Genomic DNA, 13,070 nt, shown 5'->3' with positions numbered 1-13,070 from the left:
TTCTACTTTAGTTTGTATATACTAAGCCTTTGTTGACAAAAAAAAAAGGAACTCAATAACAATCAAATTCGGGTGGACTTTTTTTGTTGATGAAATAAGTGATATATCATTAACAAGCACCAAGAAGATGCAAAGATTACAGAAGAGATAAATTCTCAGCTCAATAAAAGACAAAAATCTATCACAGAACTAGCGAGCTGATGAATTCAAGGAAAGTATCAATACTAAATATAGGAGTGTGGTTAACCCAACTAAAAATATTAACCAAACATCTAGCCTTGAGAGTATGGGTGGGAGTTTAGATGCCATGAAAACATCGTTGGTTCCTTTCTATCCATATGCACCACAAAATATAAGCAAGAACAATTGCCCAGATCCTTATGATGGATTTCCCAACTTTCCAGGAGCACCAGCTCTTAAAGACCTCTCTGATATTGCCTGACATAGGCCATTGCATCCCAAAAAGTGACAAAAACATATTCCAAATGCGATTGCAACTAGTCACTAAAGTAATAAGTGGTTGATAGATTCTGCATTGCTATGGCACATGTGACATCTGTTGGCTAGCTGAAAGCTCCTCATGATTAGGTTATCCTATGTTAAACAAGCACCATTTAGGGTGATCCAGCTACAGCATATGACTTTTGGCAGTAGTTTGGTTTTCCAGACTAGCTTTCAAGGCCATTGGTCAATCAGGTCCTTGTTTGAGCTCAATAGAAGATAACCTTCCTTGACTAAGTAAGCACCTTCCCTGCTATTGCCCCATTTGAGCTTGTCCCTGATTTAATTTAAAATTAGGATGTCCTGGATATTAGCAATGAGTGAAAAGTACTCTTCCAGCTCCCAATCATTTAGGTTTCTTCTTAGAATCAGGTTCCAAGAGTTGTCCTCCTTGTTTTGGGCTATAGTGGAGTCTGGATTACTTGCAATCATAAATAGTCTAGGGTAGGACTCTTTTAGAAGAGTGGTTCCCAGCCATTTGTCCCTCTAAAATTGTATGTGTGCCCCATCCCAACCTGTAAGGAAGTGTTCTGGGAGAATTCTTCCCATAAGTTCCTGATTCCTTTCCATAACCTTGTTCCACGAGGTGATCTGGTGAACTTAACCTATTATTTTCTGTTTCTCCCTTAACATCGAACTATCTAATAAATTTGATTTGATTTTGGTTCAACCATTTAAAAAGTTAACTTAATTTTTTCTTAAATAAAAACTAGCCTAAATTTTGCTATACTTTTTAGTATTGAAAAGCGAATAAAGTGGATATACAATATAAAAGAAATAAATTAAAAAAATAAAAAGAATAAAAAAGGAACAAGTAAATTTTATTTCTGCAACCAAACCAGATAGTTCCAACAAACCATGGCTTACGTCGAGAGAGGTTTGGTAAAATCCAAGCGTTCTATATGGCGATTGAAGACTATCACTGATTTCTTTTGGTCCATCATCAACTTCATTAGCGTGTTTTTTGCAACTATGTTTTCGATGGAAAAAACAGATGTCTATAGAAAAGGTTCAAGATCCAGCAAGAAGTGGGATGGGCGCGATCTTGGAGGTCCTGGAAGTGGTCCATATAGTGGTGGTCCACGTGGGCCACCTCATGGATTGGATAATATCCGAGGCATTGACCACATCTCTCTTCCTGTCTGTGGTTCTTGTTGCGGATAAATGATGCCACTTTTGAGAATCCATGGCTTGGGATCTTATTCCATAAACACATACGTAATAGTTAAATGTATGTAGGTTTCTGCACTTATGCTTACATTTAAACTTGGAAGTGTATTCATATGTTCTGTTCAACCTAAAACTTTAACAAAACTCAGATAGTTTTCTCCTATTTTTCTAGTTAATGCCTAATAGTGACGCTGTAAGAAGCACATGGATAGAAAAAGAAAGACTGATTCACATTGGCTTAAAAAAAATGCATGTATTCTCTCTCGGCGCACGTTTACTAACTTGCATCGGCCAAGGGGAAGAGAGCACGCATGCCATTGCAAAAAGCTCTCTAATATCAAGCTATGGCTATACAAGGACAAGGGCAGAAGAACAAGGCAGCTATAGCAATTCACGAAGAGATTCGAATTGGATCGAAAATTAATGAAATAGTAACTCGTCAAAAAGAGGGTGCACAGATGTCCCAAGAGCAAGCTCAGAAATTGTGGAATAACGTCATGCAAGCTTCAACAAGTGCTAGTAGTCAAACTCCAACAAGCAGTGGAAGGAAATCATGGGAAGATATGGTGGATGAAGAGGAAAGAGTAGACCTAGTGAGGAAGCCATCGATTTGGGAAAATTTTGATACCTCAAAGGTATCAAATGCTGGATTCAAATTGGAGTACGTTGCTCCTTCCTTGTATGGTGAGTCGCCCATCATTGACATTGAATTGGAGGATATTAGATCTGAAATTGAGTATTGGAAGATGACAATGGTGTTTTATGTTTTAGGTGCACACCCACCGTTTGATGTGTTACAGGGGTTTATGTAACGACCCGACCGATTGTTTCATGAGTTATAACCCTGTTTCTCCCATTTTTGCTTCTTTATGTGTTATTTAGCTGTAGTGTGTTGTATCGAGTTGGTTAGTTCGGGTCTGGAGTAGTTTCGGAGTGGAATGAGACACTTAGTCTCTAAATTAGAAGCTTAAGTTGGAAAAAAGTCAATCGGATGTTGACTTATGTGTAAATAATCTTGAAATTTGATTCTGATAGTTCCATTAGCTTCATTAGGTGATTTTGGACTTAGGAGTACGTCCAGAATATGATTTGGAGGTCCGTAGTGGAATTAGGCTTGAATTGGCGAAAGTTTATTTGGCAATTTTGGTCAGAAGTGGAAAATTTGATATCGGGGTCGGAATGAAATTCCGGAAGTTCGAGTATTTTTGTAGTGTCATTTGTGACGTGTGTGCAAAATTTGAGGTCATTCGGATATGGTTTGGTTGGTTTCGGCATCGGTTGTCAAATTTGGAAGTTTAGAAGTTCTTAGACTTGAATCCGAGGGTAATTTGGGGTTTTGAAGTTGTTTCGAGTGATTTTACGATTTGTCTAAGTTTGTATGATGTTGTGGGTTATGTTGGTATTTTTGGTTGAGGTCCCGAGGGCCTCGGGTGTATTTCGGATGGCTGACGAATTGGTTTTTGGTGTTTGAGGGCTGCTGGTGTGAATTCTGCTGGTGTTTCCGCGCCTGCGGAAGGGGAGCCGCAAGTGTGAGGCCGTAGGTGCGCTTGGGAAGTCACAGGTGTGGGCAGTGCTAGGCTAGGCAGGATGCGCATATGCGAGAAGGCTATCGCATCTGCGAGCCCGCAGGTGCAAGACCTGGGGCACAGATGCGGGAGGGAGGAAAATGACTAGCTTCGCAGATGCGGAGTGTTACGCACAGGTGCGCAAGCACAGGTGCGAAAGGTTGGACGCAGGTGCAAAAGGTTGGATCCTAAGTGAGTTCCGCACCTACGATGGAAATTCCGCAGGTGCAGCATCGCAGAAGCGGAAAAAGGGGCTGCAAGTGCGATATTGCTAGGCAGAAAGCTCCAACTCGAGGTTTTCTCTTTCATTTTCAATTTTGGACTTGAGAAACTCAGGAGAGAGATGATTGTTCGAAGGTTTTCAAGGAGAAACGTTGGGGTAAGTGATTCTAACCCATAATGGTATAAATTTCGTGAATCTATGGCTTTGTTCATCATTAATTAGTAGGATTGTTGAAGTAAAATGAGGGCTTAGGGCTTGAAATTTTTTTGGAGAGTTTAATTTAAGGATTTGAGGGACCAAATAATGTCGGATTTTAATATATTTCGTATGTATGGACTCGTGAGTGAATGGGCTTTCCAGTTTTGTAAATTTTGTCGGATTTCGAGAAGTGGGCCCGGGGGCCGTGTTTGAGCCGATTTCGGAATTTTTGTCTAATTTGATGGGTTTTCTTATGAAATTCATTCCATTACCGTATATTGATGGTATTGTATTGATTGTTAATAGATTCGGAGTATTTGGAGGCCGAGTCGAGAGGTAAGAGCATCGCGGGGTAGAGATTTGACCTGTTTGAGGTAAGTAACGATTGTAAATCTAGTCCTAAGGGTATGAAACCCCAGATTTCGTATCATTTTACTATTTTGAGGCAACGCACATGCTAGGTGACGGGCGTGTGGGCGTGTGGGCGTGCACCGTTGGGGATTGTGACTTGGTTCGTCCTGTATCAACTGTAAAGTTGAATATTTTGTTGAAACTATATGATTCTTATGTGTTTTAGAAAGAATTTCTATGAATCAGGCTGGATGCCAATGTTTAGGCCTTATGCCAGTGTTGTTTGGACCCTTAGAAGTCTTTTCTTGCTATCCTCTCATTATTTTTGATTAAAAATCTATACTCAGTCATGTTTATACATATTTACAGCATAACTCAGTCTCTATTACTCTATTTTGATGCATCATATAAATGTTGTTTGGGCTGAATACTTTGTTTTCTGAGAGCCCAAGAGGCTAGAGAGGTTTATGATTGAGTGAGGCCGAGGGCCTAATTTGTGAGGATATTTATGGGATCGGGTTGCACGTCGCAGCATGTTTGATATAGGACGAGGGCCTCAATTGATTTATGCCATGATTGGCTTGATATATAGCGCTTGGGTTGAAGAAGCCCTTCCGGAGTCAGTACACACCTCCAGTGAGTGTAGGTACCTACTGAGTGCGAGTGCCGAGTGTTGAGTAACTGGGAGTGATGGTGAGGTCTGCCCGAGAGGCTGTATACGAGTGTGATTGTGAGGTTTTCCTGAGGGGTTGTATATGAGTGTTGTTGCCCGAAGGGCTGATTATGATTTGATTATTTTTGCTCACCTTTGCATTGAGCCTTTGTTTGAAAACTGTTGAAAGATGTCTTTAATTGATATTACTGGAACTGGATTTAAAAGAGCTGATTTGATGCAAACTTTGGTTTTAAAAGCATACTGTATTTTACTGAATTTTTGTGATATGAACTTTACTTGTATTATTACTTGTCACTACTTCTCAGTCTTTATTTACTATTGTTACTTACTGAGTTGGCGTACTCACGTTACTCCCTGCACCTTATGTGCAGATCCAGGCGTATCTGGATACGGTAGCGATTGTTGATTATTCCAGTTGCAGATCTTCTCGGGGATAGCAAGGTAGCTGTCTAATGATCGCATCCCTGCTCTTCTCCTTCTTATCTTCCTTTAGTTGTATTTAGCTATTTTCCGGACTTTATTAGTCTTGATATTGTCAGACAAATTGTAGTAGATGCTCATGACTAGTGACACCTCGATGTCGGGCTTTTCTTTTCCGCACTTTTGTTTTGATTTGAACTCCTTTACAAAGGTTTTTATGTTGAATAGCCTTGAAATTATCTTTTAAATGAAAATATCGGTTTGTTTTAAAAATGAGTCGGCTTGCCTAGTTCCACGATAGGCGCCATCACGACAGGGTTAGTTTGGGTCGTGACAAGTTGGTATCAGTGCCTAGGTTACATAGGTCTCACGAGTCATGAACAGATTTAGTAGAGTCTTGCGGATCGTTACGGAGACGTCTCTACTTATCTTCAAGAGGCTGCAGAACCTTTAGGAAATTTCACATTCATGGATTCTTGTCGTGCGAATCTGTCTATTCTGGTAACTAAACTTTTGTTATTTCATTCTCTCACAGATGGTGAGGACTCGTACTACCGGTCTGGATGGACAGCCACTAGTACCACCAGCCAGGGCTGCAAGAGGACGAGGTCGCGGTAGAGGCTACGGTAGGGATAGAGGTGCAGCCCGCACAACAGTTGGGGCAGTACCTGCAGATCCACTAGTTGCCCCAGATCAGGATCAGATTCTAGTTATTGATGCACCAGGTCAGGCACCGTCTGTGCCTATTGTGATTCTAGGCCTTCAGGAGGCCCTAGCTCAGATTCTTACGGCACGTACCGGCCTTGCTCAGGCGGTCTCTATCTCGACGGCCGCAACCACTTCTCAGGCCGGGGGAGGCACTCAGACTCCCGCCGCTCATATAGCCGAGCAGGTTGTTTAGGGACTCCAGACACCGGGGGCACCACCAGCCCAGTCGGTTGCAGATGCTCAGGAGTATGAGGTTCTTTCTATTCCTAAGGATGATCAGCATAGGTTGGAGAGGTTTGGGAGACTTCAGCCACCACTTTTCAGTGGCACAGAGAGAGAGGATGCTCAGGACTTTTTGAAAAGGTGTTAGAGGATACTCCGTACAACTGGTATTCTAGAGACTTGTGGGGTCTCATTTAATACTTTTCAGTTTTATGGGGCTGCACTCAGATGGTGGGAGACTTACGAGAGGCGTAGGCCTATTGGCGCAGCACCCCTTACTTGGCAGCAGTTCTCCATGGTCTTTTTGGAGAAGTTCATGCCTCAGTCCCGGAGAGAGGAGTTGCGCAAACAGTTTGAGTAGCTTCGCCAGGGTGATATGTCTGTGACACAGTATGAGATGCGATTCTCTGAGTTGACCCGTCATGCGATCTAGTTGGTTCGCAGAGATCGAGAGAGGATCAGGTGGTTTATAGATGGCCTCGATTTTCAGCTTCAATTGATTATGACCAGAGAGAGAGTGTCTGGTGCTACTTTTGTTGAGGTTGTCGACATTGCTCGATAGATTGATATGGTTCACGGTCAGGATAGGGTTGAGAGGGAGGCCAAGAGGCCTTATGGTCAAGGTAGATTCAGTGGTGCTCCTTATGGGGGTCAGTTCCAGCACGACAGAGGCCGTCCATTCAGGCATACTTAGTCAGCTCGCCCAGTTCACCATGGTGGATCATCGGGCCATAGTTCTCACAGTTCTCATCAGGGCCACTCATCACTCAGTGCCCTTCCAGCCCAGAGTTCATCCCGTGCTCTACATGTTCAGGGATCCTTTATGCTCGGTTCTTCTACCAGTTATCTCGGTGCTCGGGGCTCCCTTCAGTTCCCGCCACCAGCACCAGGGAGTTGTTTTGAGTGTGGGGAGTTTGGGAATATGTGGAGACAGTGTCCTTGTCGTCACGGAGGTCTATCTCAACAGAGGAGTCGGCCTTCGACTTCAGCACCAGTTACTTCACCACCTGCCCAGTCAGCTCAGGATGGAGGTCAGTCAACTAGGGGTCGCCCTAGAGGAGGAGGCAGATCAGGGGGTGGCCAGGCCCGTTTCTATGCCCTCCCTGCCAGACCAGATGCTATTGCTTCAAATGCTGTGATTACATGTATTGTCTCAGTTTGTCACAGAGATGCCTCTATATTATTTGACCCTGGTTCCACTTATTCATATGTTTCCTTGTATTTCGCTTATTTTTGGATATGCCCCGTGAGTCTTTAGTTTTATATGTTCATGTATCTACTCCTATGGGCGATATTATTATTGTGAACCGCGTATATCAGTCATGTGTGGTGACTATTGGGGGTCTGGAGACCCGAGTAGACTTTTGCTTCTTAGTATGGTTGACTTTGATGTGATATTGGGTATGGATTGGTTGTCTCCATGTCATTTTGTTCTAGATTATCACGCTAAGACGGTGACGTTGGCAACACCGGGGTTGTCGAGGGTTGAGTAGAGCGGTTCTATAGACTATGTTCCCAGTAGAGTGATTTCATACTTGAAGACTCGGTGAATGGTTGAGAAGGGTTGCTTATCTTATTTGGCTTTTGTGAGAGATGTTAGTGCATAGGTCCCTGCTATTGATTCTGTTCCTGTGGTGCGTGATTTTTCGGATGTGTTTCCTGCAGACCTGCCGGGCATGCCGCCTAACAGGGATATTGACTTGGGTATTGATTTGGTACCGGGCACTCAGCCCATTTTTATTCCACAGTATCGTATGGCACCGGCGGAGTTGAAGGAGTTGAAGGGACAACTTCAGGAACTCCTTGATAAGGGGTTTATTCGGCCTAGTGTGTCACATTGGGGTGCACCAGTTCTATTTGTGAAGAAGAAGGATGGTTCCATAAGGATATGCATTGATTATAGGCAGTTGAACAAGAACAAGTATCCCCTGCCTCGTATTGATGATTTATTTGATCAGCTTCAAGGAGCGAGGGTGTTCTCCAAGATTGATTTGAGGTTCGGGTATCACCAGCTAAAGATTCGGGATTCGGATATTCTTATGATAGCTTTCAAGACCCGATATGGCCATTATGAGTTCTTAGTGATGTCAGTTGGGCTGACCAATGCCCCAACAACATTCATGCATTTGTTAAACATTGTATTCCAGCCCTATTTGGACTCATTCATTATTGTATTCATTGATGATATCCTGGTGTACTCGTAGCCAGGAGGAACATGCTCAACATCTGAGGATTGTATTACAGAGATTGGGGGAGGAGAAGCTTTATGAAAAGTTCTCCAAATGTGAGTTATGGCTCGGTTCAGTAGCATTCTTGGGGCACGTGGTGTCTAGTGAGGGTATTCAGGTGGATCCGAAGAAGATAGAGGCGGTGTAGAGTTGGCCTAGACCGTCCTCAGCCACAAAGATTAGGAGCTTCCTTGGTTTGGCAGGCTATTACCGTCGCTTTGTGGAGGGATTTTCATCTATTGCATCGCCCTTGACCAAATTGACCCAAAAGAGTGCTCTATTCAGGTGGTCGGATGAGTGTGAGGAGAGCTTTCAAAAGCTCAAGACTGCTTTGACCACAACTCTAGTATTGGTTCTGCCATCAGCTTCAGTTTCTTACACCGTGTATTGTGATGCCTCGAAGGTAGGTATTGGATGTGTTCGGATGCAGTAGGGTAGGGTGATTGCCTATGCCTCGCGCCAGTTGAAGACCCATAAGAAGAATGATCCTGTCCACGATCTTGAGTTAGCAGCCATTGTTCACGCCTTGAAGATTTGGCGTCATTATTTGTATGGGGTTTATTGTGGGATCTATACTGATCACCGGAGTTTGTAGCATCTGTTTAAGCAGAAGAATATTAATTTGCGTCAGTGGAGATGGTTAGAGCTTCTCAAGGACTATGATATCACTATTTTGTACCATTCGAGGAAGGCCAATGTGGTAGTCGATGCCTTGAGTCACCGGCTAGAGAGTTTGGGGAGTTTAGTGTATCTCCCGATAGCAGAGAGACCCTTGGCATTGGATGTTCAGGCCCTAGCGGGCCAACTTGTCATATTGGATATTTCGGAGCCGAGTTGGTTATTGGTTTGTGTGGTCTCCAGGTCTTCTCTTTACGATCGTATCAGGGAGCGTCAGTATGATTACCCCCACTTACTTGTTCTTCAGGACAGGGTTCATAGAGGTGATGCTAGGGATGTGACTATTGGTGATGACGGCGTGTTGAGGATGCAGGGCCGGATATGTGTGTCTAATGTAGATGGGTTTTGGGAGTTGATTCTTGAGGAGGCCCACAGCTCGCGGTATTCCGTCCATCCGGGTGCCGCGAAGATGTACCAGGATTTGAGACCGCACTATTAGTGGAGGCGAATGAAGAAGGATATAGTTGGGTTTGTAGCTCGGTGTCTCAACTGTCAGCAGATTAAGTATGAACATCAGAGACCGGGTGACTTGCTTCAGAGATTAGAGATCCCAGAGTGGAAGTGGGAGCGGATCACCATGGACTTCGTAGTTGGGCTCCCACGAACTTCAAGGAAGTTCGATGCTACTTGGGTTATTGTGGATCAGCTAACCAAATCCGCGCACTTTATTCCTGTTGGTACTACTTACACTTAAGAGCGGTTGGCTGAGATTTATATTCGCGAGATTTTTTTCCTGTATGGTGTTCCAGTTTCCATCATTTAGGATAGAGGTACTCAGTTTACATCGCAGTTTTGGAGGGCCGTGCAGCGAGAGTTGGGTACTTAGGTTGTGTTGAGCACAACTTTTCACCCTCAGACGGACGGGCAGTACGAGCGCACTATTCAGATATTGGAGGACATGTTGCGCGCTTGTGTCATTGACTTTGAGGGTCCATGGGACCAGTTCCTGCCACTCGCGCAGTTTGCATATAACAACAGTTATCAGTCAAGTATTCAGATGGCTCCGTATAAGACTTTATATTGGAGGAGGTGTAGATCTATGGTTTGATGGTTTGAGTCGGGTGAGGCTAGGCTCTTGGGTACAGACTTGGTCTAAGATGCATTAGATAAGGTGAAATTGATTCAGGAGCGGCTTCGCACGGCGTAATCTAGGCAGAATAGCTATGCGGACAGGAAGGTCCGTAATGTATCTTTCATGGTTGGGGAGAAGGTTTTGCTAAAGGTATTACCCATAAAGGGTGTTATGAGGTTGGTAAGAGAGGCAAGTTGATCCCCCGATTTATTGGGCCTTTTGAGGTGCTTCAGAGGATAGGGGAGGTGGCTTATAAGCTTGCCTTGCCACCTAGCTTATCGAGTGTGCATCCAGTGTTTCATGTTTCCATGCTTCGGAAGTATATTGGCGATCCGTCCCATGTTTTAGACTCCAGCACGGTTCAGTTGGAGGGTGATATGACTTATGATGTGGATCCGGTGGCCATTTTGGATCGGCAGGTTCAGAAGTTGAGGTCAAAGGACATAGTTTCGGTGAGGGTGCAGTGGAGAGATCAGCCTGTGGAAGAGGCCACCTGGGAGACCGAGCGGGAGATGTGGAGCAGATATCCACGCCTATTCGAGACTCCATGTATGCTTCTAGACCCATTCGAGGACGAACGGTTGTTTAAGAGGGGGAGGATGTAACTATCCGACCGATCGTTTCATGAGTTATATCCCCGTTTTCCCCATTTCTGCTTTTTTATGTGTTATTTAGTTGTATTGTGTTGTATCAGGTTGGTTGGTTCGGGTTCGGAGTGGTTTCAGAGTGGAATGAGACACTTAGTCTCTAAAGTAGAAGATTAAGTTGAAAAAAGACAACCGGATGTTGACCTATCTGTAAACGATCTCGGAATTTAATTCTGATGGTTCCATTAGCTTCCTTAGGTGATTTTGGACTTAGGAGTGCATCTGGAATGTGATTTGGAGGTTCGTAGTGGAATTAGGCTTGAATTGGCGAAAGTTTATTTGGCGATATTGGTCGGCAGTGGAAAATTTGATATCAGGGTCGGAATGGAATTCCGGAAGTTGGAGTAAGTTCGTAGTGTCATTTGTGACGTGTGTGCAAAATTTGAGGTCATTCGGACGTGGTTTGGTTAGTTTCGGCATCGGTTGTCGAATTTGGAAGTTTAGAAGTTCTTAGGCTTGAATCTGAGGGTAATTTGGTGTTTTGATGTTGTTTTGAGTAATTTGATGATTTGTCTAAGTTTGTATGATATTGTGGGTTATGTTGGTATTTTTGGTTGAGGTCCCGAGGACCTCGGGTGTGTTTCGGATGGCCGACTGATTGGTTTTTGGTGTTTGAGGGCTGCTGATGTGAATTCTGCTGGTGTTTCCGCACCTGCAAAAGGGGAGCCGCAGGTGCGCTTGGGAAGTTGCAGGTGCAGGCAGTGCTGGGCTAGGCAAGATGCGCAGGTGCGAGAAGGCTATCGCATTTGCGAGCCCACATGTGCGAGACCTATAGAGCAGATGCGGAATGGGGGAAAATGACTGGCTTCGTAGATGCAGAGTGTTACGCGCATGTGCGAAAGGATGGCCGCAGGTGCGAAAGGTTGGATCCTAAGTGAGTTCTGCACCTGTGATGGAAATTCCGCTGGTGCAGCGTCGGAGAAGCGGAAAAAGGGGTCGCATGTGCGATACTGCTGGGCAGAAAGCTCTAGCTCGAGGTTGTCTTTTATTTTCATTTTTGGACTTGAGAAACTCGAGAGAGAAGCGATTTTTTGAAGGTTTTCAAGGAGCAACATTGGGGTAAGTGATTCTAACCTATAATGGTATACATTTCGTGAATCTATGGCTTTGTTCATCATTAATTAGTAGGATTTTTGAAGTGAAAAGAGGGACTAGGGCTTGGGATTTTTTTGGAGAGTTTAATTTAAGGATTTGAGGGACCAAATAATGTTGGATTTTGATATATTTTGTATGTATGGACTCGTGAGTGAATGGGCTTTCTAGTTTTGTAAATTTTATCGGATTTCGAGACGTGAGCCCGGGGGCCGGGTTTGAGCCGATTTCAGGATTTTGGTCTAATTTAATAGTTTTTCTTGTGGAATTCATTTCATTAGCGTATATTGATGGTATTGTACTGATTGTGAATAGATTTGGAGCATTTGGAGGCCGAGTCGAGAGGCAAGAGCATCGCGGGGTAGAGATTTGACCGGTTTGAGGTAAGTAACGATTGTAAATCTAGTCCTGAGAGTATGAAACCCCGGATTTCGTATCATTTTACTATATAGAGGTGACGCACATGCTAGGTGACGGGCGTGTGGGCGTGCACCATTGGGGATTGTGACTTGGTCCGTCCTGTATCAATTGTAAAGTTGAATATTTTGTTGAAACTATATGATTCTTATGTGTTTTAGAAGAAATTTCTGTGAATCAGGCTGGATGCCAATGTTTAGGCCTTATGCCAGTGTTGTTTGGACCATTATAAGTCTTTTCTTGCTATCCTCTCATTATTTTTGATTAAAAATCTATACTCAGTCATGTTTATACATATTTATAGCATAACTCAGTCTCTATTACTCTATTTTGATGCATCATTTAAATGTTATTTGGGTTGAATACTTTGTTTTCTGAGAGCCCGAGAGGCTGGAGAGGTTTATGACTGAGTGAGGCCGAGGGCCTGATTTGTGAGGATATTTATGGGATCGGGTTGCACGTCGCAGCATGTTTGATATAGGCCGAGGGCCTCATTGATTTATGCCATGATTAGCTTGATATATAGCGCTTGGGATGAAGAAGCCCCTCCGGAGTCTGTACACACCCCCATTGAGCACAAGTACCTATTGAATGCGAGTGCCGAGTGCTGAGTGACTAGGAGGCATGAGTGATGGTGAGGTCTGCCCGAGGGGCTGTATACGAGTATGATTGTGAGGTTTGCCCAATGGGCTATATATGAGTGATGTTGCCCGGGGGGCTGATTATGATTTGATTATTTTTGCTCACCTTTGCATTGAGCCTCTATTTGAAAACTGTTGAAAGATGTCTTTAAATGATATTACTGGAACTGGATTTAAAAAAGTTGATTTGATTCAAACTCTGCTTTTAAAAGCATGCTGTATTTTACTGAATTTTTGTGATATGAACTTTACCTGTATTAT

The 13,070-nt window shown here is 43.7% G+C and overlaps 1 protein-coding gene across 1 annotated transcript; it reads left to right on the top strand.

Annotated features, from left to right (window-relative positions):
* The first annotated feature begins 1,359 nt into the window (after positions 1-1,359).
* LOC104121530 (uncharacterized) lies at positions 1,360-1,824 on the top strand. Its single transcript, XM_070181041.1, has 2 exons — positions 1,360-1,641; positions 1,741-1,824. The coding sequence occupies exons 1-2, from the start codon at positions 1,360-1,362 to the stop codon at positions 1,822-1,824; spliced, it is 366 nt and encodes a 121-aa protein (XP_070037142.1).
* Positions 1,825-13,070: the final 11,246 nt, after the last annotated feature.

This window comes from Nicotiana tomentosiformis, chromosome 7 (genome assembly GCF_000390325.3).
Source record: "Nicotiana tomentosiformis chromosome 7, ASM39032v3, whole genome shotgun sequence".
Lineage (NCBI taxonomy): Eukaryota > Viridiplantae > Streptophyta > Magnoliopsida > Solanales > Solanaceae > Nicotiana > Nicotiana tomentosiformis.
Note: the sequence above shows the minus strand (reverse complement) of the source record. Positions and strands in the feature narration are given on the sequence as shown.